Source organism: Opisthocomus hoazin, chromosome 6 (assembly GCF_030867145.1).
Source record: "Opisthocomus hoazin isolate bOpiHoa1 chromosome 6, bOpiHoa1.hap1, whole genome shotgun sequence".
NCBI classification, from domain to species: domain Eukaryota; kingdom Metazoa; phylum Chordata; class Aves; order Opisthocomiformes; family Opisthocomidae; genus Opisthocomus; species Opisthocomus hoazin.
In genome coordinates, this window is record NC_134419.1 from 39072259 (window position 1) to 39097128 (window position 24870).

The following is a 24870-nucleotide window of genomic DNA, read 5'->3' on the forward strand; positions in this document are numbered from 1 at the left end:
TTAGATGCAGCCATACTGCCGCTTCCAGCCTCAGAACCTGAGCTTTCCTTGAGCAGTACAGTCAAACACAGTAACAGCCAAGCAGCCATCTAAGACTGTGACAATTCACGATGATACACTGACAGTAAGAACAACTCTCCGCACCTGTCTGTAGTTCATCCCAGATTTGATTTATAAAGGGCAAGCACCACTCTGCAGCTCCTTGCTGTTGGCCAAGAGCCCACTTATCCTACGAGGAATCAAAAAGGCACCAGACAATCCTGGAGACGTTGCTTGTCTTCAGCTCTCAGCGTTTTAGGTGGCAGCTGCATGAGAACAGCCTTCATCCTGCCATCCCAGAAAGCTGCTGCAGGGAGACGTCGCAATCCTGTCCCGGAGGAGCCTCGCGTGGGACCCCCCGCCAGCTGCTGACCCCGAGCCAGGAGCTGAGTTATCTGGGCTCACACTGGCCTAAAGAAATGCTGACAGACCTGCTCACTTTGCAGGGCTGGGTCCTACGGCCAGGAGGGTCCAAGGGGAGGCTTTGCACAGCCAGTGACCTGTGTTCACTCCTGGGTGATCTCCCCTGTAGCTCTGAGGGCTCTGGTCACTCCTAGCTGGGATGGGGATGAGGAAGGCCAGGCAGGAAACCCCGTGCAGGTAGTTCTTTCACGCTCACGTTGGATGTATGCACCTTCTCAGTACTCCCCAGAGATTTTGAGCACTGTTTTGTTGCAGTTTTTTAACCGCAGGGTTTAGTCTCGCGTTGAAAAGCTCTTGTGAGCTCCCGATGCTCTTCTGCTTTCCCAGCGTTTTGGGGGTGGCTCTTCCCTAAAGGCGGCAGGGAAAGAGGCAGGAGGAGCGGCACTGCTCTCTCCTTCTTTCCGCTCTGTTGGACCAGCTCTGCTGCAAGGATTCCTCTCTGAGGAACGCAGTTCAGCAGAAAGGGGGGCAGTACCAAGCTGCTCCTGAACCCCCGGTTCTGAAAATCTGGTTAGCAGCCTCTGTGATGGCTGGGGAACAGGGTGGGCGAAAGACGGAGGAGTCTCTCTGAGCACACCCCCTCCCCCAGGTCCCCCTTGCTGCAGCTGGTGCCTGCATTAGGCAGCAGCACAGATGATTAAGAAGAGGAGAGATAATTATGTGTCAAGATGATGTAGCAGAACTCCCAAGCTGGACAGAAGGAGCCAGACGGATGCACGAGGTGGGCTCAGTGGTGGGCGCTGACAGCCACTTGTGTCCCTCACAGGGAGTTGGGGGACGAGGGGAAACCCCACTGACCAAATGTGGTGGTGGCAACTGCACGGGTGGCCTTGGGGAGACCGTGGGATCAAGAGGGAGCTGGCAGGGAGGTGGCTCCGAGTGGCCACTAGCCACAGCAAGGAACTGTCAGATCACACGTCCTTCCTCAGAACTCAGTGTGTCCTCCTCAGGCGAGCGCCTAGGAAGGACGGTCAGGATTGGCCCTGTTCAGACCATGTATTCCTTTTGTTTCAGTGATCGTAAACCCTCTGACTTCAGGACCAGATCAGACGAAGCAGAGAGTTGGTCTCCTATGACTTTTAAAATAATTTGGCTAAACCATGTCACCACCGCTTGTGTAGCGCAGTGTGCACCATTTCTTGCAGTCTGTGGGCACAGCCACTGTCGCTGTCATTTCCCTCCGACCTTCCCCACCACCTGCACCCACCATCGACCAGAGGCAGAAGTGGCCCTGCAGCATGTAATGACTTCCCCAAGACCACTGAGGGTCTTGCAGTAGCCAGCTGCAGCTGGAGACAGGAATTCCTGGCTCTTCCCTGTCCCAATGTTGTACTACGCTGTGATGGCAGGCCAAGCTTGGCAGGGTCACTGTCAGACTACGGAGCAGCAGTGAGAAGTCCAGAAGGATCATGGGGAAAAGTAATATGCAAATATTTCTGTCGTTCCATAACCCCCGATGGATAGCTAAAAGGATGAGAATTGGGGTGACCCAGAGGCACTAACAAAGGATCAGCATCACTCATCTTGCAGACTTGAGCTCTGTATAAAGAGAAGGGAGAGACGGGGAGACAGGGAAGGACGGATAGACAGACAGATGGATAGCTGGATAGACAAATTAGACAATACGAAAACAGTATTTCAAACTGTTCCCTGCGTACCACAGCATCTCCAGCTGGGTGAAACTTCAGGGATCTTTACAAACCCACTCTTCTTAGAAAGAGCTCTTTCTCTCCACAGCGGGCTCCAGACAGAATGCCTCTGTAGACCCAAACTCTCATTTGGGATTCGTGTTCCAGGGAGGCTGGTGCCGTAACATTCTCAGCATTATTAATCTTGGTCCCTGACGATATCTGTAGTATTTGACAGCATTACTGGCAATAATATCTGCAGTGCCGACAATGGCAGAGATAATATCCCCCAGTATTATCAGCATTAGCAGGGATCGTATCTGCAGCCTGTTATTGGCGGGAGCAGGCGGAATGTGTCCAGTATTATTAGTATCAGTAGTAATAAAACCCACAGGCTTGTTACTGTGATCAGCGCTAATATCAGCAGTAGTTTTGTGGGAGAGGAGGGGACGGAGTGGCTGCTACTGTAAACGGCAATAATACTTGGGGCTGCTTGCGGAAGGAGTCCCCAGCGGAGACGGGGCAGCAAACCGGAGCAGGCCGAAGTTCCTCCGTTCCTTGCTTCGCCTCCCGTTCTGGTGACAGAGCCACTTGCGTCGAAGGAGGCGATGCAGGGCTGCGCCAGTGCAGGGGGACAGCGGAGGGTCACCAGCGTTTCGGCAGGTCCGGAGGGGTTTTCCAACGAATGTTAGCTCATTCCAAACGGGAGGACCCGGACTGCAGGGCAGGGTTTTGACAGCGTTCGGCCTGGGGATCTTCCTGCCTGGCCACGATCTCATTTTCCTGCTGGGAAAGCAGAAATGCCTCCTTCAGGTGGAGTGTGAGGCAGGGAGGTCTGCGGCAGTCCCCGTCATGAAAGTTGTTTTTTTAGACACTGCCGCAGGACATGGGCTGTCTTGGAGGAAATTCTGAACTCGAGTGTTTAAGTGGAAAGGAGCACAGCGAGGAGCGATGTGCAATGTGTTGAAGAAGGTCTGCGTTTCTGAGCACAGGTGCAGCAGCTGGGTGTGCCACTGCAAGTATGGTCCCGTTTGTCTTGTTCAGAGTGGCAACGACAATATCATCTGGGAGACGTGGCTGTGACATTTCAGATGCCTTTGTGTCATTGTCAGTGGCACCAGTCCGTGCTGGCAGGCAGCGTGGCTGTGGTTACCGTGTTGTAGGTTGTGGGTTTGTGACACTAACGATGGGATTAACTGTGTCACCGCTTGCTGCGCTGCCCCGTCACGCTCCAGGCCGTTACAGTCTTCACAGAGGTGGCTGTGAATTACTTCTGGTGGTTCGTCTGCATGCAGTAAGGTTGTTCCAGTGCTGTAACTGTTGGTGCACTGGTGCAGGCTGTGCTGTACCGTCACTGCAGTTCACGTAGTCGTTACTGCGGCTGATGGACTGTGCCGGCTGACAACAGACTGTCACCCGGCTGTGCGAGCGAAGGCGGTACGCCTGTGTCCCTGCAGCGCTGCGTCGAGTTGTGTGCTTGCGTGAAGTATGACCGTGCTGTTCCCCAGCACACTGGGGTTGTTCCAGGACACACAGCGTGCTCACGCTGTCATCTGCAGTACGATGACGCTTCGCCAGGGCTGTGGTACTAGTGCTGAGAGGTCTAGCCCTTGACTGTCCTGTGGGGAAATACGTTTGCTTTCCTATGCTGCCTGCGTGCATTTGCAAAGAGTGTGAGTGAGCCATTCCCCTGGCCGTATCGTGGCCCCTGACGTGTGTTCCTCTCTGGGTGCGAGGCGTGTTCCTGTTCTCCTGAGCCCGTGGTGCTGCTGAAGACAACGGCGTGTTTTGAGCCCTTCAGATGACACAGCAGCGCTGCTGCCTGCGGTGTTGCGTGCTGTGATTTCTTGTCGCCACAGCTGAGGTGTCTGCGTCGTTCTGTATGATTGCTTTATTGCAGGTCAGCAATAGTCTTAATGACACCAGGGACGCGTGCAGTTACGCTGCCTCAGGTGCCAGCCCCGCATTCGAACCCTCACACACAGCTGCAGGGCGTGCACCCGGCAGTTTGCGGCTGGCCCGTGGAGTGAGCAGTTCTGGAGTGTTTCGCACTCTGACAGCGTCCTCCTCCCACTTTCCCGGCTGTGTCACACAGCGTGGCTGGGCCTCCAGTGGCCGTCGGCTGGAGCCAGCGCAGGGGACACCCAGCTCACTGTGCCTGTACACGCAAGTGTCGGTAACGCTCCCTCCCACTCTAGATGCCAATGTACACTGAAGAGGGAGTTTATTCTCCGCAGCCACCCACTCCTCCCTCCGGAGGGTCTCTGGCTGCTGAAGCTCCTGGGACGACGTAAGAAAGGCGCCTGCTGCTCACCCCGCACCTCTGTACGTAGACTGCAGGAGGATGGTCAGCAAAGGGAGAGCGTGTGTGGAGGAAGCAAGGAGGGGGAGACCGAGCGAGGGAGCTGGCAGTGCGGAGCGGCACAGCACTGTCAGCGACGTGGGCGTCGCGCCACGACGCCGGAGGTCAGGCTGTAAGCAAGAGGGACGGCAGCGTGTGCCTGTCTGCGTGCGAGTTTGGGGGCACGCGTTGCTCGGGAGGACTTCAGCAAAGGGAGAGTTAACAGCTTGCATCACCGAAAGCAGTTTGGGCAGACCGCTCCGCATCTACAGCCTGTAGTGCTGCTTGGTTTGGCAGGGTTTGGCACTGTCTGAAGACAAGCTGGTCTGGCTTCAGCCGCGTTTGTGTGCGTCTCTGCGCCCGTACTTGTGTCTCTAGGAATGCACGCCTGTTTGGTCTGTGTATTTCTGTGTTAGGATCACTGGTTTCTACTTATCTGTGCTTGTGCCCTGGGCTGAGTGGCAGGTTGGACCCGTATTTCTGTGCATGCCTATGGAGATCTGGAAATGTGTACGTTAAGCCGTGTATAACACTGCCTAGTAGGAGGATGCAGACTGTGGATCATGCGGATGCCTGGGCACGTATGGCTCAGCATTAGTGCTATGTATTTCTCTGCATGCCAGGTATTTGTATTTACATTTTGCGCCTACATATGAATGTTGTATATTTGTATGCATATTCTGTGTGTATGTGTTGTCACATACTTGGCATATCACTGTATCTTTGCTGGATATGAATATGTAGCCTGTTAGTGCTGTGCACTTCTGTACATAGTTTGTACAGATGTGTACTTGCATTGGGGTTATATATTTGTGTGTATGTCCTACATATATATCGGTTGTTCTTACCTGTGTGAAGGTTGTTTATTTATGTAAATAGTTTGTATCTGTTTATTTAATTTTGTATATGTGAATTTAAGGAAATTGATTCCAGTTCCAGGTTTTGGTTTAGTTAGTGTGTGTATATTTTTGTAAGTTACTTGTTATTCGGAAATTACATTCAACTGACATGCACCTGCATTAGTACCTCCTTGTGTCCCCGTCTGCATTCTTGTGTCTCTAAACGTTACTGGCTACGTTTTGTGAGTCTTACTTACGCATGGACCTCTTCTTTAAGTTTATTTGTGAGAGTGCCCTGACCGTGTGCTCGGCTGACTGTTCATTTATGGGTATTTAGTCTGTGGTTAGGTCTTCTCCTTCCACTTTTTGGCTCTTTCCTGGGAGGGGTTGTGGCAGCTCGTGTGTCAGCGGGAGGCAGGCAGCTACAACTCCTCCCAGCATCTCTGCCTGCTCGCATGCCCGCTGGTGCAGAGGCTGCTCCCTGGCTTTGCTGCTGCCCGTCTCGCCTGGATCCTCCTGCTCACTCTAGATGAGGTGTACGCTGGGTCTGCCCGCATTCAGGGAGGTCACTGTTACGTTTCTCCACGGATGTGAAGAGTATGGGAGCCAGAGGGAGCGTGGGGCCTGGGTCTGTGAGGATCCCAGACTCATGCACAGTGGCTGACAGAATAAGCTGCAACAGAGACCAGGGATAGCTGGCAAAGTGCAGGCAAATGGTATTTTAGAGGGTTGTTGGTGACTGGTGTAAGAGTGGATCAGGGTGCCATGACAGCGGGAGATAGGGATGACACTGTTTTGGGGTGCAGTGACATGGCAATGAGACAGAAGGGCAACGCTGCTAGGGGATCAAGGTGACGTGGCACTGAGGCAGACCAGGGGTCAAGGCGACATGCTGCTACCCAGGCTGATCTATCAGGACAGGGAGGACTGGGAAACCTCCATCAAGAGTCAGCTAACAAGGCAAAGGAGAACAGGAGGAGCGGGGCAGAGAAGCAGGTTGGGGGAAAATGAGCAGACCTGTGCCATGGCTGCAGGAGCCGGGTCCCCGGCAGTGTGGGACGGGCAGGGTCTCCACGGGGAGATCAGCTGCACCCGGGTGTGAAGGGCTGGGGCGGGCTGCTGGCAGTGGCTGCCTGCTTCATGGTGATGGAGAGCAGGGACAACGCCGTGATGACATCAGGTGGTGGACGTACCCTGTGATGGTAGCCATGGACCACAGGGACCGCGTGGGCAGGGGCACTGTTCCCAGTTGCTGGGAAAACAAAGAACCTAACGGGCAGTAAAACAAAAACAAAGGAGACTTGGAAGCACCTGACAGCCCTAATTCATCACAGCCCAAGATTTTTTTTTCCCCCTCATGTTCCCATTATATTTGTTTGTAAAAGTGGAAATCAATTTTGAAGGTAATTTTCTGGAAAGAATGGAAGGGAGGTGGGAGGGCCGGATAAGGCAGAGATGGCAAGAGGAAAAAAAAAATTTAGGCCAGGCACAGCCCAGGGGCAGCTCTTGGCAAGGTGAAAGAAAATTGCATATTCAATCTCCATCCATGAATCTCCCTTGCTGCTGCCCGCCTCCTGCTCGAAAACAATGAAGGCTTTCTCCCCTACGCTGCACAACGCCGGAGTATCAGCGCTCACTTTAACTTCAGGGTCATTAATTCACCTGATTATTGCAGGAGAGGAGAGGGTTGCAGAGGCATCCGTTCTAAAGAGCCCTCCCTGAGCTCATCCTTTGATTAGTTTGGGGGGGGGGGAGTTGAGATAATGTGTTGCCTTGGACTCAGTTTAAAATAGGAGGGGTTGAAGAGGGGGTGGAAAGAGGTAGAGGTGGAAAGGGAAGGATGTGGCCCGGCTTGTTGTAGAAGGGAGGGTGGGAAAGCAGTCATTCTTACATCCCTCTGCTGTGGTGTTATTGCAAATTAAAAGTAGCATGTTCCACTCCGTAGCTATCTCTCGGGGAGGGGAGGGGCATGGGTACATGTCGGCATGGGGATGGGGGGGATCTTATCATTGCTTCTTCAGCAGCCCAGCGTAGTGTCACCCTGTGAGGTGACATTTGAATTTACAATTCCGCTGAGAAAAGCCATTAATTCACAAATTAACATTTCTCCCTCTCTCTCTAGCTCTCTCTCTCTTCCTCTCTCTCTCTCTATCTCACATGGATGTGCAAGCAATTGAAAAGACAAAGGAAATAGCCTTAAGGAAGAGACTTTACTGCTACTCTGTCTGTGCAGAGATTGCTACTACTGCTTCTAGATAGATAAACCAATTACCTGAGCTGCTCTGCTCATGGCAGCCTGCTATTACCTCCTTTTGTAGGGCTGCCTCCATTGCCGGATTACACTGCGTGTATCTCATTAATGCAAACCAGCACCATACTGGGCACTGCCCCTGACCCTTCTTGCCAGAGCCCATTGCTCTGCCGTGGGAGAGGGAACTGGGAGAGCAGTCAAGAGCAGAGGTGATGGTAGGCACAACGTCCTTCCTAACGCGCAGGGACCAGGCCACACAGAGAACCTGCTGAGCTTACCAGAGACGAGGGCTTCCCTTTCACAGAGGAGACGGTGGGAGGCTAGCCCTGATCTCCTCCGTGCCTTGGAGAGCCCGGAGCGCAGCGCCGGAGGCCTCACGCACGGGCACCAGGCACGGGCAGCCCCGTGCGGCTCTGCTCTCAGCATCGCCCTGGGTTTCCTCCGGGTGTAGGAATGTGTGTGGTGGGCATGTGCAGAGGAGCGAGCACGAAAGCTCCGCATACACAGCTACAGGCAGATGTAGCTGACTCACAGAGGTGCACGACAAACCTCAGAGTAAGAAGCAAAGAGAAGCACTCTAGCTTACGGACTGAGAGGGCCGGATTTCTCTGTAGTGAAACTCCACTGAAAGCCAGTCAGTGATACCCGTGGAGACGTTCTGGTCAAAGACAAACTCTGGACACAGCTCCCACACAGCCCCCAGGCCTCTTCTGACTCCCTTTCATTGCTCTCTCTTGCCACCATCCTTCTCATGTGCTTATTTCTGCTATTGCTGCCGTGACGGATGCTTGGGCAGCCCATGCGTACAGTACGCACACGCGCGTGTAGGCACTCAGCCGCACGCTGATGCCCGCCTGGGCGCACGCCTGTGGCACCAGCAGCCTGCCTGTGCACACGCACACGCCTGCGGACCGGCTTCTCCCCTGCCAGCGGCTCCAAGCCTGCCTGCCGCTGGGCTGCTCGCTGGCCGGCAGCTTCCTGAGCACCTTCTGGTGCTTCCTCACAGGAACACGCCTGGCTGCTCCGGCCCTTCACCCTGCTCACACAGCTACCTCTGGGCAGAAAACGTCCTAGCAGCGTGGTTTACATAAAGGCTTGCACGTTAGTCTTTGCTCACTCATTCTACCTGTGTGGAATTGGACAGAAATCCCCACCAAGAGGTTCTTCACCCCATAAGGGTTTGACAGGCCCTGCTCAAGCCATTCTCCTCACTTTCACGAAAGGCAGAAGCTTGCAGGGGGCAGTTCTCCAGCTAAAAGAAGAACGGACCAGAACTGCTGTTTCTGGAAGCGCGGTCTCCACGTGCTAAGCGCATGGAGCATGTGCCTTTCTTCAGCACTGCCTTAGCTCTTAAATCTTCCTAAAAACTCATCCTCTTAACAAGAGCATCTCCCTCTCTGCCACTGCCCGTGCCCCACACCGTGCGCAGCACATGGCCGGGGAGAGCATCCCGCAGCCGGTGCTGGAAGACGGATCACGATGAGCGGAGGAATCGGCAGGCAGTGCCAGTAATTCAAACCATCCTGACCGTTCAGTGAACCCGAACCTGCTGACCTTGACAGCACCAGGCAGCAGCGGCCTCAGGAATCCCAGCCTCGGGGAGGCATCGGCGGAGGACGGCTCCTGCTCTCACCCTTTCTCTCCCTCTCTCCCTCTTTCCGATTGCATCCCAGCAGCCAGGGGGGCCCGATGGTCAGTCCCCAGTGCGCCAATTAGCTCCTGATTTGGCTATCTCTGCACTCCCGAGTCTACGTCCATGTAATGTTAAGCATCGCTTGCCGCTGGTAGCTGGGAATCGCTCCTGCAGAGGAGTGTCTTCTTGTGCTTAAGGCAAGCACTAAGCATCCTGTTCTCCTTCAGGGCTAGGGCGAAACCCCTCCTCCTCCCAAAACGGAGGCTGCTGCTGTTCGGAAGGAAAGCAGGAGCTCTTTGCTTCCCCGAGCAATAGCATCAGATCCTCTAGCCTTGTTTCGCTGGATCACAGGGGGAAGCAACGAGATCTCATCGAGTGATTAGCCCGTAAGAATACTGGCTGGATAGATGAGGGGCAAGGAGGTGGCTTGAGTGGAGTGGGGAGAGAGAGACAAACCAGTGCGCTTAGTTTTGCCACAAGAACTTGCATTAAAGAAAAATGCTGTTTGTGAACATCTCAGGACCCTTTCAGGGAATACTAGATTTCCTTCAGCTACCTCCGTAGCTGCCAAGCAAGACCCGAGACGAACAGCAGCCTGCAGAGGTTAGGCTAACTCTGAGACCTTGCCTGTGGAGGACAACTCTGTTAACAACAGACATCCTGAAAGAAGCAGTTACATATACCTATCTAGCGAGACACAGCAGACACGCCTGTCTGTCTCTCTTCTGTCTGTCTCCATCCATAATTCTTTGAAGGTGATTTTTCCATGCTTCAATCAGATAAAATAAAGGACACTTTCAATAGGCGTCAAATGCAATTCATGCCCATTTTAACATCCTTTAAAATGTCAGAGTTTTGTCAACGGGCCTAAAAATAATGCCTAGATTCACATTTCTCCTTTGCGTTTCCTTCATCCATCCAGGCGTCCTCCTGCTTACATCCCAACAGGTTCAAGATACAAAGTCCTCCTCCCACACAGCTACAGGAAAACACACAGGAAAACAGTGCCAGAACAGGAGCTAGGTCATGGGTATCACTGTTTCCATCTGGATGTGGAGTAGGTCAGGGTTTCTTTCTTTCACTGGCTCAGCCTTTTTTTGAAGCTTATAGGTGTTATTCTGCTTTTAAGCTAGGGGATCTGCATCGGAACAGGTTTGTAGGCATCGGATTAAACCTTAATGAGGTGGTTATTGTGTATGAAATGTCCATCAAGTCCTGAGTGCCTTCTAGTCCTCTCCTAGATGCTTTAGAAAAGGCTGTTACGAAGGACAGGTACACTTCCGTGCTTGGTTTCCCAAAGGAGCTGTTGTTTTTTTGCTTTGGATTTTGGCATCTAGTGTGGGACGAGGTAGGCCTTGAACAGAAGAATTGACCTTGCAAGCGTCCTAGAGTTTGGGACAAGTTTACTAAATGCCAGCAAATCAAAAAAATACCCCACTGGCTAATCCTCAGAGATACTTATGGCTCTTGCCTGCACAGCCCTCTCTTGTTTGGGAGATGGACTGCCACCCGTGACTGGGGCCCCTCTTATTCGGGGACCACCTCCTACACTCTGGAACACAGCTGCGACACACAGCTGGCAGAGGTCATACCAGTGTAGGACCCTCCGTGTATCCATAAGGGACTTTACATGAGTCTCCAGGTTACTCTGCCAATGCTTTACAGTTATTACAGGAGTGAGCGTTCAGAATAAGGGTTTGCATAGTGACAGTCCAAGCAGATTGCAGCAGATCGCAAGCCTGTAGCTCTTTCATTGCATGGCATTTTGCAATTACCCATCCTCTATAATACACTGTTTATTAACCTTCCCGTTCTGAAGATCTCATTTACTACTGAAACACGGCTGACTCTCGGGTGGACCGTGGCAGATGTTGAACAATACAGAGCATCAACAGTGAAATTTTGCTGTGCCATGTCCAAATGAAACCACAGGAGAATTAAGATATGCTGTGGGTAATCGCTCAGGCTGGATTTTGTTCAGGACAGCCAGGTTAATGTCTGCACTCTTGCAAAAAATGCCATGGGAATTTTAATGACTCTGAGTGATTGGAGCCTTTGTTTTATGGCACTTCAAAAATGGCAGCTCTAAAAACACTCTGCTTGAGCACTGGTTTAGTGCTGACTCAGAAGGGCTTCCAATAACATGATTCACTAGCACCTGGCTTAGGGGCAGCCTTCTTCGACTTGTGAGGCTAAGGTAGAAGTGTAGAAGAGGGGAAAATAAGGTAGAATGAAAGGAAGGGAGAGCCTAGAGCAAGGGAAATGGAAGAAAAGCAGGTATTAAGAGTGGGGGACCAAGCCATTGGAACCCGGCAGGCTAAAGAGGAATTCGTGTTTTCTACACTGCGTGTTAGGGGTGTCCACGGCCTGATCCAGATCTGCTGAGCCCAGGTGCTCAGCTGGCATCTCGGGGATCTCCCTGAAACGGGGAGCTGGGGCTGGATGGGGACAGCCCCGCTCTGTGCTCCCTCCCTGTCTCCAGCGGTCCCGACAGCAGTGTTGATTTGCATGTCAGGCAAAGCAGTGCTTCGGAAAAAAAAAACCCTCCGAGTGTGGCGGTGTCAGCGCTCGCTGTTGTTCGACAGTGTAAAATTAAATTAATAAAGCCCCCAACACAGGAAAACATAACAGGAAATTAATGGCCTTTACTGTCGCTCTGATGCAGTCATTTGCAGCCCTGCTTTCCGCACCAAAGGCTTCATAAATGCAAGCAGTTTCTCTAAACAAGCATAGTTAGGGCTGCATGCGATGTAATTTTTTGCGTTGCTTCTGTCCTTCGGAGCTAACAAAAGCCACCCTTTTTTATGTGCTGACCAAGGGGGATCCCGCCAAGCAGCAGCTCCCCAACAAATGGGCTTGGGGAGATGAGAGGAGGGAGCGAAGTCACTCCAGCCATGCTAAGAACATCTTCTGCCCTGGCAGGGGCAACAGCGCAGCTCCCAGTGCCCCGCTTTCCTGTGGCAGCAGCTGTCCCCAGGGGCTCCACACTAAAGGCATGTTGGGGACACCACAACAGCATAAATCAGGATGACCCTTCAGATAGCTTTCAGGATGTGTAGGTCAGCACTGAACGTGAGAGATTTACAGAGTCGCACTAACTAGAGGATCTGGCCCACTGTGTGATGGTGCGGCTTGCTACTCCACCAACACGAACACAGCGAGTGTACTGGGTCCCGGGGGCAGCTGCGTTTCTGCCTGGCTAACAGGCAAGCCTAAGAGACGCGGGATCCACGCTCTGTCCCCCGTTACACTGGTACAAATCCCTAGGGCCTCTTCTGAGGGAAGGGAGTTGTCGTGGGTTTGCAGCAGCCTGGCTGAGAGCAGAATATGCCCACTCGCCCCCAGCACACCCAGAGGTCGCAGAGCTGCGGTGGCTGTTTGCCCAGGAGCCACCGGCTCTGCCCGCCCGGGCTGACACGCCGCGTCTGCCCACCGGCACGTGCTGTATGCAGTACCTGCAGTACACGCATCCGAGGCAGCGGCCTGCAGCCTAACCCCTGGCTTACCACCTACGGCACAAACCTGAGTCTGTACAGACTTCGTTTCCCAGATGCTCTGGGCCGAATTTGCAATGATACACTTAGATGCTGTAGTAAATACATATGATTTTCATACACATACACAGACTCACTTCCTTAAATGCACGTTTGCATGCTCCCATGATAATCCAAGACAGATCCGAGTACACAGATCATTACGCATTTGCACACACAATTCATTTCATTTACATTCTCATTGAGCATTGCTGTTTTGCTCATGCAAGCCCTGCATTAAAGCTGCGCTGCCCACCCCTGCTCCATCTGAGGTACTCTGTCACGCGCAGCCCCGCAGCTGCCAGGCACCGCACGCGCCTCGCTCCTCCTCGGTCGGGCATGCTCGCTTCCCTGCACCAGCAGCCCGCCTTGCTCACCGGCTCCTCATCCGAGCTACACGCTCATTTCAAAACTTAAAAATCCCTTTGTTTCTGAGCCTTCCTGCTCTGAGCCTGAAAGCCACAAATGCACACAGTTTATGTGGCTCTGGCACATTTAAATCACAGAGACACCTGGACCAGCACAGTACCGCCAATGAGCACACTCGGATTCAGGCTGTGGATTCCCTTGAGGCGAATGGACACAGGAATATGAACGACTGCAAAGTTCACGAAGGCTGATGCGTTTCCCCGAGGTGATATTACACCAGGACTTGTCTCCCACTGTCCCAGTTTCTGCAGGATACTGCACACACCCTGAACTTGTACCAGATCTTCTTTCACCATTACGGTGTAGATCCCTGACAACATTCCTTCTCTGTGCGCTGCTGGACCTGGCCAGCCCCTTCCATGCTCTGCCACCTCCATCCCGCACTCACTGGGGATCCTTCCCACCTGGACCTGAGGTTCATCTTTCTCCCCACCAGTTCGGTTATCACAGTCAAAGCCCTGACAATTCTTGCAGCACTACTACGTGCTGAAGCACAGAACTGACCCATCTAGAGATGACGCCTTCTTTCACGCTGTGCAAAAGGCTGTAAAAATTATTCTTGAAGGAAATGTGATCCAGATTTTACAGCCTTCCTTGCCAAGCCCCACTGGGTAACAGGCCACAGGATTGCCATATTCTGGCTGCTAGTCCTTGTCCCTACCACAGGGAGTACAGTATTAGTGTAATAATCAGCGAGGATGCGAACGGAGCCTCGAGAAACATCGTGATAGCCAGACTGGATCAGGTTGTGCAGACCAGAACACCGGTACCAGGCGCTTCTGACCACGTGAAAATGCGTGATCCGCTCACTGGGCTGAGGTCCTTGTCTTTGGTCTCCTGTGGCCAGGGGTCTGCTCAGGCGCAGAGGCCGGGGGTCTGCTGTTCCCAGCAGGAGCCCGATGCCGGGGCCTGAAGCCCGGCTCTGACAGCACTGGGCTCGTCCCTGGCCCGTGCCGAACGTGGCGTGAGGCTCTGCGCAGGGCTGGCTGCCGTGAATGACAAGCGCTGGCTATCGATCGCGTTCTGAACTCGGCCCAGCCGATAGAAGGTAATTAATGACTCCATTTGCCTCAGTACCAAGGAGAACAATTGAGTTTGAAACTGCAACAACTAGCAGCGCGGGGAAGGGCCCCCCGGGACGGCCAGGAGAGCTGCCTGAGGGGCCCGGGCTGCGGGGACACGGGGGCACATCAGAGGGGGAAACGGAGGAGGGGAATCGCGTAAAGGGAGAGCATGGTCTTAACACAAAGGGTGGCTTGGGAACGGGCAGCATGCGTGGCAGCGAGTGCCCGGGGAGCGGGGCAGGGCTGCTCTGGGCTGAGCACCCCAGTGAGGACGGTGACGAGGGCGGGCTGTGGGACAGGACAGGGTGGCCTCGCTGGCGCGGAGGGATGGCCCTTCCGCAGCCCCACTGCGTTCGGCAGATGCGTTCCACTCAGAGGCGTCCACAACTCGATGGGTTCTGCTGTGGCACCTGGCTGGCAGGTCTCATGTCCACCATACTCGCTTTTATTAGGACAGCGATTTGTGTGGGTAGAGCCATGGGCTGCAGCTGAGGCTGGGGCCCCACGAGGCAGCAGGCAGACCTGTCACGGGGGCACGAACAGACCCTGCCCGAAAGAGACCAGCATCTCCCTGTCCGTGTGCCAGCCGCGCGGCTTCTCCTGACCCTCCTGTGTGTGTCTGCGCCACCAAGGTCTTCCTGTGTCAGCAGTGCTTCGGAACTGTTTGTCGAGATGGCCCCGTCACAGCCCAAGCAGGGCTGCTCTCTGTCACCCGGCGCCAGGGGAGGAACCGTGTTACACTGCCTTGTGCTGCGTGCACGTGATGGGGTCTTTGTGGCTCCTGGACATGGGAACGTCTCCTTGTTCTGGAGCTATTTGATGGGCATATTCCCTGTGTCAGATATAGTTAAGGTTGTTCCTGTGTCCTCTGGCCCAGCGTTTCCTTGTTATCTGTCAGAACACTCCTGTGATGCCCGTGGAGCGTTTCTGAGTCTCGTGCTGAAGGCTGGTGCTGAACGCTGGCTGCATGCGCTCCCTCAGCAGCCCCTCGGGAGGACAGATGTCTCCTGTCCACACACGCAGGGCCAGTCCCGATCATGCTGACAGCAACCGTGTGCTCTTGTGGGGGGCACAGGGACCAAGGCCGTGGTTCACCTCTGAAGCCGTTTGTTGAGACCCTTCTGGTTGAAGAGAGTTGTCCCTGTGTCACGGTACCACAGTTTCCCTCGCTGGTGCAAAGGGAACTGGGAAGGGTGACGATGCTTCCCCAGGGCACAGCTAGAGCAGCTACCCGGGCAGCATCCCCCGGCTCACCGTGCAGCTGAAGCCCTGCTTCACCGCAGCACGTCTTCCAAGAACTGCTTTCTTGGCAGATCCCCAGCCCTGAAGCTTTTACTCCTGGCGCTGTTCTCCATCAGTCACAGTGACTGTTGCCCACCACGAGGCCATTCCTCATGGGATCTGCTAGTCTTTCCTGACCGAAGCTTGCCCATGAGCCCTTCGCTTTCACCCACGGCCGTTTGATGGACCCCATCTCTTCCCTAAAGTCCCCTCTGCTCCTTACTGCCATTGTGCTCAAGTCCACGCAGTGGTCGGCTCCCATACTTTGCGTATTACGATATCTGAGGCTTCTGGTAGTCCAGCTCACAGAGCCATAGGCCTGCATGAGAACTGCAGCTTTGATCGAAAACCAGATAGAAGTGTCTGTCCCTTGCAGTTTCAGGGAAAAAAATGGAAACGCATCCTCTATAGGTTTTGACACCAGAAAACAAACACAGGGGATTTACAGTCCTTTGGTTTTGAAGAAAATATAATGATCCATGACTGTGAAGGTCTCAGTGTTAGCAATACAAGACATATAAACCTGTCTTTCAGGATCATCCCTGTGAAACTTTCTCTGCTTCATAAGTAAAATCCATATGCACAGCTCATATTATTGCTCTGCGAAGTCTGGGATTTGTGTGCCCTTCCATGATGAAGTCCAGTGCTACTGCCAGCTGCCTAGACAAGGGCCACCTCGCGGCAGCTGACGGGCCTTGGTCAGGAGTTCCTTTTCTTTCACAGATTTTACAGCCTAGGCCATGGCAGAGTGCCCACCCCCTGCCCGTTGCCAGAACTCTCGCCGAAACCAGAGCATCACCTTTCTCTTTACAGCTTCTCCACCTCTCCCCGTCTATTTGCTTGCTTCAATCATTCTGATTTCTTATCTAGCCCCGTTCCTTCCCTTTCTCCTCCCTTCATCCTTTTCTTTCACTTCCCACTGCCTACACAGGTCCTTTCTTAGCAGCCGGGCCTGAGCTTCCCAAAGACACACAGGTACTTACGTGCGTGCACGCACACACGCGCTGACACAAATAAATAAATAAATAAAAGGTCAGCGAGCAGAGCAGCAATAACCCCTAAAACAGTACTATCAGAGGGACATGATTGATCAATTGAATTCCATAGCGGCTGAAAAATGTGGGATTAAGTAGTGTATTATACGCACAATGAGTTGAGGCATGATGTTCATTTCAAGTTCATTTCGCCAGCCCTCTGCCACCAGATCAGGCAATCAATAGGGGCAGCAGATATCATATATCACCTCTCTCCGTGCTAGGGAGAGAGCACCATAATCTCTCGCAAATTTAGAGTGACAGATTTGTCAAGATCTGAAGGGCCCCTGAATAAATGAAGGAAAAGAGACTCCTACAGCGACTTTGGAAAGCTGTGGTTTCAGCTGCTTCACACAAAGGCACGGCCTGTGCCACACGGGAGACACGCGTGCACAGGGCTCCGCAGGCAGACGGGAATTGCAAATGGGCGTGCACGTGTGCACTAATCTGTGCAGCCACCCAGGGCGGCTCACGATGGGTAAAACCTGATTTAATGACAACCAAAGGAAGTTTTACCAAATGCGGGAACACCCGTCTGCTGACACCAAGCGCCACGCACAGCACAGGGCTGCCATCCTCAGACATCAAATATAGCCTAAGCCAGCTGCCGCAGACAAACGGCTGCTCAAGCGTGCACGGTGATGCAGAATCTAAAGAATACCCGAATAATGATCTGCTGCAAAAATACCCACGTGTATTAGCATCATGGTGTGCACAGCCATGCACGCTGACTGACACGTGGAAGCATCCTCGCAGGCAAACAGCTTCACAGGCTGCAGACGGGCTGAGATAAGCGCTGATACAGAAACACACAGGGTCTTTTTCCGAGTTCTGTGGCAGCCTTCTGCATGGAGCACCAGAGAGAAATGCCTGCTGGAACTGGGAGCACGAGCCTCACGCTGCCCTAGTCCCCCCGAAAGCTGTCCCCTGCAGTGACAGCCCTGTCCATCTAAAACATGAAACCTGCACTGACACACACAGCGTGCCGTCCACTGAGCCTGGGCTTTGCTCTGTTTTATCTTAGTCAAACCTGTCATGAACTCCAGCTTTCAGGAACTTGAGAATTTTCCCTTGTGCGAATAAGCCTGAGGAGAGGAGAGGAGAAAATGCCGGGGATGGGTGCCAGTAAACAGCCCTGCTCTGTCTAGGGGTGGAGAAGAAAGAGAGAAGGGGCTGCTCGAGGGAAGGCTGCTGGCTGGGACAAATCAATACGTAATATTTTCTATGGTCTTGCGAGTGGTACTGTACTACGTTACTGTATATAATGTACTATTGATTATATCATATCGTATAATCACCTATAAACGGATATATCTCATAGCCAGAAGGCAGCAGGCTCAGTTATAACTCTGGGCCACCAGCCGGGCATTAACTGTGCCAGGAAAACACCCGTTGTAGCACCAGCCACAAGCCAAAAGCTGCAGCGGCGGAGTGGCACGGTTCCGCTGTGCACGGTGAATGCCACTCCAGGCTCCTGGGAGCATCGTCTGCCCACGAGCACCTCGCAGTCACACAGAGGAGGGAGAAGGTCTATACTGATCCCTCTCCTGACAGACAGCAAGTGTCTGAGATCCACAGAGTAGAGGCCACCAAGAAAGGCTGAAGCATGAGGAACAGTAGTGACAAAGCAGGAAGGTAATCGCAGCATGGGAGGGAGAACCTGCTCTTAGGTTAGACAGGGTGGTAAGAGAGTCAGAGCTGTGTCTGATGAAGGACGTTTGGTAGAGAGTCAGCATGGAGGGTAGGGAAGTCGATGAGCGTGGATGAGACAGGGGATTCCAGCCAGTCTCACCAAAGTTAGGCTGCGAGGTGACAGCAGAAAGATACTCCGCACAGTTGGAGAAGATTATAATGAGCAGACTTGCCTCAGATGAGATGAGGGATTATGACAAAGGACGATTCACTTCGGCTGGGACAGGAGGTTATAACAGACAGACTCACCTTGGATGTGACAGATGCTAATAGCAGGAGACTCACTCACTCCAGATACAAAGGGGTTATAACCGAGATAAATGCGCCTCGTTTGAGTTGGGGGATAACAGGGAAAAAAAAAACCCAGGTGGGTGATAAGATGGTTTATCACAGGGAAAGATTCTCTTTGGATGGGGCAGGGCGTTTATAACGGACTCACCTCGGTGGGGATGGGTGGGCTGTGAGAGATGGGATGGCACACCAGTGACAGACACTGGAAGGTGTGGGCTGTGAGGGGCACAGGATGGCACACCAGTGACACCGACACTGGAAGGTGTGGGCTGTGAGGGGCACAGGATGGCACACCAGTGATAGACACTGGAAGGTGTGGGCTGTGAGAGATGGGATGGCACACCAGTGACAGACACTGGAAGGTGTGGGCTGTGAGGGGCACAGGATGGCACACCAGTGACACCGACAGTGGAAGGTGTGGGCTGTGAGAGGCGGGATGGCACACCAGTGACAGACACTGGAAGGTGTGGGCTGTGAGGGGCACAGGATGGCACACCAGTGACACCGACAGTGGAAGGTGTGGGCTGTGAGAGGCGGGATGGCACACCAGTGACAGACACTGGAAGGTGGCAGGAGGCCCTGCAGTGAGGCTGGGCTGTGTCAGAGGGCTGTGGCAGGGACAGAGGTGCACTTCTGGCGATGCTTCTACCAGAGAAAGCTTTTTTGCCAGGAAGAACAAAGGAACACCAGGAAGGCCGATTCCCACTGAGCAGGACTAGGTTTTGTAATACAAGAATTCGTTTTGGATAGGAAGGGGGACCAATAGAGGCAAAGATTCCTCCCATTTTGGAGGGAGTTTTACAACAGAGATAGGAGTTGTGATAAATGACGAGCTACATGTGGGAGAATGGGACAGAGATGGTAACAGAAACCCATGCCTGCTGGATGGGACAGGCGCTCCGTGGGGAGACATGGAGCCAGAAACAGGATCAGTCCTGCTACCTGGGGGGGACGAAAGGCTCAGCTGGGGCCTGACAGGACAAGGTCAGATGAGAAGGAAATGATAACAGAGATATAACTTCTGTCGGGACCGGGGAGCTGCAACAGAGAGTGCCTCCCTTCCAAGCTGTAAGAGACCCCGTTCTCCGCGCCAGGCTTCCTCAGCCCGCTCCAGCACAGGTCCGTCCTCAGCACTCGGGTTCCTCTGTCAGCTGCCTCTCCAGCAGCCTTCTAGCGATGCTAATCGCTGTGCTTTGCTCCCATTTTATGCTCAGCAATGGAGATCTGGCAATTTTTAACACTGCAAATCAGCAGAACCGAAGCTCATCTCTGAGCCGAGCACCATTCTGCACAGCCTCCCTTGCCCCGGGCAGCAGAGCCCCTCGGAGCCGGGGGGAGCAGCCAGCAGGAGGGGGCTTCCCTCAGCCCCGCTCCGGGGGTGCAGGCGGGGGGCCCCGCTCCTTCCCCCTCCGAACCTGCCCCGCACCCCGTGCTGACCCGAGCCAGGGCGGTGCTAACTCCCTGTTTTCTCTGTCTGTGCCCTGCAGATGTGTCCGAGGGCTCAGTTCCCAATGGAGATTCCCAGAGCAGCGTGGACAGTTTGCGGAAGCACCTTCGTGGCGACACTTTCACCCAGCAGCAGCTGGAAGCTTTAGATCGAGTTTTTGAGCGTCCTTCTTACCCTGACGTCTTTCAAACATCAGAGCACATCAAATCTGAGCAGGTGAGGGCCTGGCCTGGTAACGGGGACCCACAGGCGCCCGTAGGATGATGGCAAGGGAGAGTCCCTCTCCGAAATCACTCAGCCCCTCTTCACCCCTTGTTCTCACGCTGACCTGTTATTGCACATCCATCACGTTTACATTGTACAGCACTGTCCAGTGTGAGCACATCACTGTGCTGATCCAAGTGTGCTCTCCCTCGATCCTCGTGCCTGCCGTTCCCTCCGCACACACGCCTGCCGGCACGCGGACACGTTCTTGCCATGAACACGCAAGCGCTGCCACGCGTGTTCACCGGCACGCAGCACTGCACGGAAACTCCGGCGCGCTCGGATCCCACCGCTGACCAGCGAGCCACGGGGTTGGGTTTGACGGGCCATTTTCCTTCGTGGCCCAAAGCTGAGACTTGACTCCCATCTCCAACCTAGTTTTCCGCACTTCTGCAGCTCTGCCCCCCCTCTCCCTTACTCCCCGGCTCCCCCGGCCTTTTATCCCAAAAGCTGTTTGTCTTAATAAAATGAAAATCAAAAGTCTTTTTAAACCGCCCTAAGCCATAAACCAACAAAGGAAGAGAAGGAGAGGCTGGCTGTGGACTCCCTTCATCCCAGAGTCCCTGGGTTTATTACAATGAATAACCTTTATTTACTTTCATTAGACTATTAAGCACCAGCACAGTCATTTTTCCCCCTGAAACTCTGAGCAGGGCCCATAAAGCAAATCCGAAGCCTAATTGAGTTCATTTTAATTTCTCTCCGATCACAGCGAATTACTCTGGTGATAAATCAGGGGGCAGGCTCACCCCCAGTAGAAGGCCTAATTTGCAGCTAATTACAAAACTGATTTCTACAGGAAGATCAATACGAGAAGGAATTGGAAATGACTAGGCAGTGCTAGCCGGGCAGGGGCCGGGGCGGGGAGGGGGCAGCCTGCAGGGAGCCACTGGAGGAGGGCGAGATGTGGGGAGGGGGCTGGGGAAGCGCAGGGAAAAAAAAAAAGGAGCAGAAAGAGCAGAAAATCAGTTTTAATTTAACGTAATATTAATCAGAGCAACTTTTCCTGCTGTTTTGTAGCCTTCCCGGTTTCTGCAGCTCCCGCGTCTGGTCCGGAGGCTGCCGCAATAAAAAGGCAATTACCAGAGCCTTTCGGACAGGACACCCTTTCAGATTCAATGGCTCTCCCCCTCCCACCCTTCTGTTAGCCATGTGGCTCCCCCCTCCCCAATTTCATACCCCAGTGCACAGAGTGACAGAGCCAGGGGATGAGGCTTCTTTGTTTGTTTTTAAAGAGCGAGGACAGAGGTGGCAGCGGCGGGGAGGCAGCCGATTCGGCAGAGAGCCTGCCTATGGTGGGCCAGCGCTGGCTGCTTCCCGCAGCCCGCCTGTCCCAGTCCCTGCGGCCCTTGTCACCGAGGCAGACAGCTCAGCGGAGGGGAGAGGACCCTGGGCTGGCACAGGCAGCCGTCCCCGTCCCCGTCCCTGTCTCGGCTCAGTCGCACACAGCCAAGGGGCTGCGTCCCTCTCCCCGCTTCCCCTCCGCAGCGGCACACAGTCAGGACAGTCCACCCTAGGAACCCCCCTGCAACTCTCTTGTCACGTCATCTTCTCCGCTTCCTCCTCCTCCTCCTCCTCCTCTCCCATCTGTGCAGGGGTTTGCATCGCTCCTCTTCCTCCCCCCCATCTGCACACCCTTCCCTCTCTCCCGGCGCATCAATAGCGAGCTGTCTTTCTCCTCTCTTCCCCAGGGTAATGAGTACTCCCTCCCAGCTCTGACCCCTGGTCTCGATGAAGTCAAATCAAGTCTATCCACCTCTGCTAACCCAGACCTGGGGACAAATGTGTCAGGACCCCAGACGTACCCTGTGGTGACCGGTAAGCTGCCTGACCAAACAGCAGAACCAAGCTTTTAATTTATTTCCCTCATCACCATGAGCTTCTGCTTTTTCTGCTAATGCAAGATATCCCTCTGTGGCAAAGATGGAAAGAGGCAGAAAGACTGTGGAGGACGTAAGGGCTCAAGAGAAGCTTGAAATTCAGAGTATTGGCAGTTTGGGGTACATCCAGAGGTGCCCAGGTGTGACGCAAAGACAGGCAAACCCAGGCGTGGGCTGGGAACTTGTGTGCCCAGATGGGGCGTAGGGATGGATGCTGGTGGAGGAGAGATGTGTCCAAATTCACACTGTGATTTTTTCCTTTGTGTCTGAGAACAAGAGGGTTGTCGCTCATCCACGATCCACACTTGGGGTTTTCTGGGAGAAATAATAATTTAAGTTTTGTTCAGCCCTGGCATTTGCAAACTACATACTGAGGTCTGCTGAGCAGCGACTGCTGAACGCCCTCATCCTTAAGCCCACGAGTCTCTAACAGCAGCTAGGAAAAGGAATTTGTTCACAGCCTTCCCCCTTCCCTCACATGTGGGCACGTGAAACTCTGGTGTGCCTGGAAGAGCAGGAAATGGGAGCGAGCGCAAGTCAGTAGAGGAGTCAGGGTGCAGGGACACAGGAGGCAATTTCTGCAGCAGCGGCTCACAGAAGCCTCCTTGTCGCTCACGGCACGTGCGGGAGCCGAGCGGCTGGGGCTGTGCGGGGGCTGCGGGGCACGCCGCCCCGATGCTGGGGTCAGACCGCCTGCCCTGTGCGTGTCTGGAGCCACGAGGAGACACCCTGGGGCCACAGCCCTTCCTCTCAGGCTTTAGTTGCACTGCTCGCACCGCTACCGGAGATTTGCACGTCGCCTCCTTGGCGGCTAGAGCAGGTGGCAAGGCCCCCCTGTTCAGTACATCCCCTTGCCCTGCAACTGCTGCGGCCCCTCTACAAACCCAGTTGAGAAATAACTTATAACAAAGAGGTGTAAGTCCTGCTAGCAAGGGAAGGAGCTGTTCCCTCTTGGCCAAAAAGCTGTCCTCTGCTGGCACAGAATCAAGAGCACTGGAGCTTGTGTCTCCATGTTTTCTTGCAGAAGCCCCAGCAAACAGCCCCTCAGGTCAAGGCAGCTCGTGCCTGAGGCAGGCAGCCGTTGCTTGTTCAGCAAACACTGAGCAAAGGCGTATTATTACCTGCAACCTTTGGTTACCATAACTTTGGGAGCGGGCAGGATGAGTAACAGTTACCCCAAACACAGAGGAGATGCAGTGTGAGGTCTGCAGACTGCCACTGAGAACCATGGGGAGGCAAACGGCATCTTGATGGAGAGTCTCGAAAGAGTGACACCCCCAGGCTTTTTGGATGGCTTTGGCTGCTGTACAGCTTGATCCAGGATCCTTGCAGCCGTGCAGTTTCTCAGCCAACCAGAAAAAAATGGCTCAGCTGTGGCAAAATTGTTCTACCTTTCTTTGTATTTGCATATGCAAGACAAACCTCAGCTGGCATCCATCTACCATTTAGCAGATCTACATCTCTTACAGGATACACTTTCCTGTCTTCGGGGGGCAAAGCCAGTAGGACAGCAGCACTGTCCTTCCTTCGTGGAAGGCAGATCCCCATAGCTGGATGTGAAGGCGAGGCGCCTAAAATCAGAGTTTAAGATTCGAAAGAGCCATTAAAATTAACTCTTTTTAGTCCTTCTGCCTAAGCGAAGATGGCGCATTCTCCAGCCCATTAACATGAGAGCAGAAGGCTGGGGGCACTGCACATGACTCTCACAAGGGGACCGCAGGAGACAGATTTGGCCTCACAGAAGAGGCTGTGGGCTGAGGCAGAAAATCTTCTTCATGTCCCCCCCACCCTGTGCCATCCCCATTCTGTTCCCTGCAACACTCCCAGCTCAGCTCGAGAACATCCCCATCGGATCCATCTGGATCCAAGAGTGAGAAGAGTTCATTTCAGACCCAGCTTGACATTCCCAGGTGGCAACTTAGCACTAACATCTCAATCTGTATGCGACATTTCAATCAGCACAGAGTAACAAAAGCAGAACTATTAGCGTTGGGAGCTGTTCACTGGTGGTAATGATGGGGAAACTCAGAAACTGGAAATGGAAAGGGAAAAAAAACCCGCAACACCCTGAAAGGCAGCAGGGAAAGAGGGGCGGAGAATTTTTCCTCTACACTTAGGCCAGGATCCAATGTTTGGATTAATGGTGCCATTACCCAAGAAAGGACTTCAGATAATGCTCATTCTTAAAATGTTTTTGCTGGCAATTAAATGGTTGCAGTTATTGATCTTCATTGATCTGATGTCCTCAATTTGCATAATCTATTAAAGATGAATGATTCATTATATGTTTGCTATGGGCTAGGCAATGCTTTCAGGAAGGGCCAGAGAGGTGAGGAACTCGGTGCTGCCTCCTGATCTGCCCCGGCCAGGAAATTAAGGAAGAGGCTGGGAGCATGCAGGGCTCCTAGGTATCACCCAGATCCCTCTCCCAAGAAGGGATGTTGCAGAAACAGCAAGTACTGATTTGCTGGCTGCCTGTGTTGCTGCTGCCATGTCATCTTTGAAACGCCTCTCTGCTCTCGTCCCCGGGCAGCCCGTGAACCCACGTGGTATCTGAAACACGGGAGACACAACTCCACCCAGGCAGGGTACAAGCTGTGTGCGCAGTCGCTTCAGGATGTAAGATTTAGCTTCAGTCTACAAGAAAGTCTCCCCAGCTCAGTCTTCCCAGACAGGAAAAAGTATCACTAGCTCTTCCCAAACCAAAGCTGTCTGGTGCTGGATTCTTGCCCCTTCTGAAGACTTCAGACAAAGTCCTTTTCCTCTCTCTGGCTCGTGACTTGCCTCAGCACGCTCTCTCA

The 24870-nt window shown here is 53.5% G+C and overlaps 1 protein-coding gene across 3 annotated transcripts in view; it reads left to right on the forward strand.

Moving 5' to 3' along the window:
- The window catches only part of PAX2 (paired box 2), an 82349-nt gene that overhangs the window by 36572 nt on the left and 20907 nt on the right, over window positions 1-24870 (forward strand). For all 3 annotated transcript variants that reach the window (XM_075424151.1, XM_075424149.1, XM_075424150.1), the window contains exons 6-7: window positions 19966-20141; window positions 21881-22007. In XM_075424151.1, the coding sequence (XP_075280266.1) occupies window positions 19966-20141; window positions 21881-22007 (303 nt within the window). The remainder of the gene's footprint in view (window positions 1-19965; window positions 20142-21880; window positions 22008-24870) is intronic.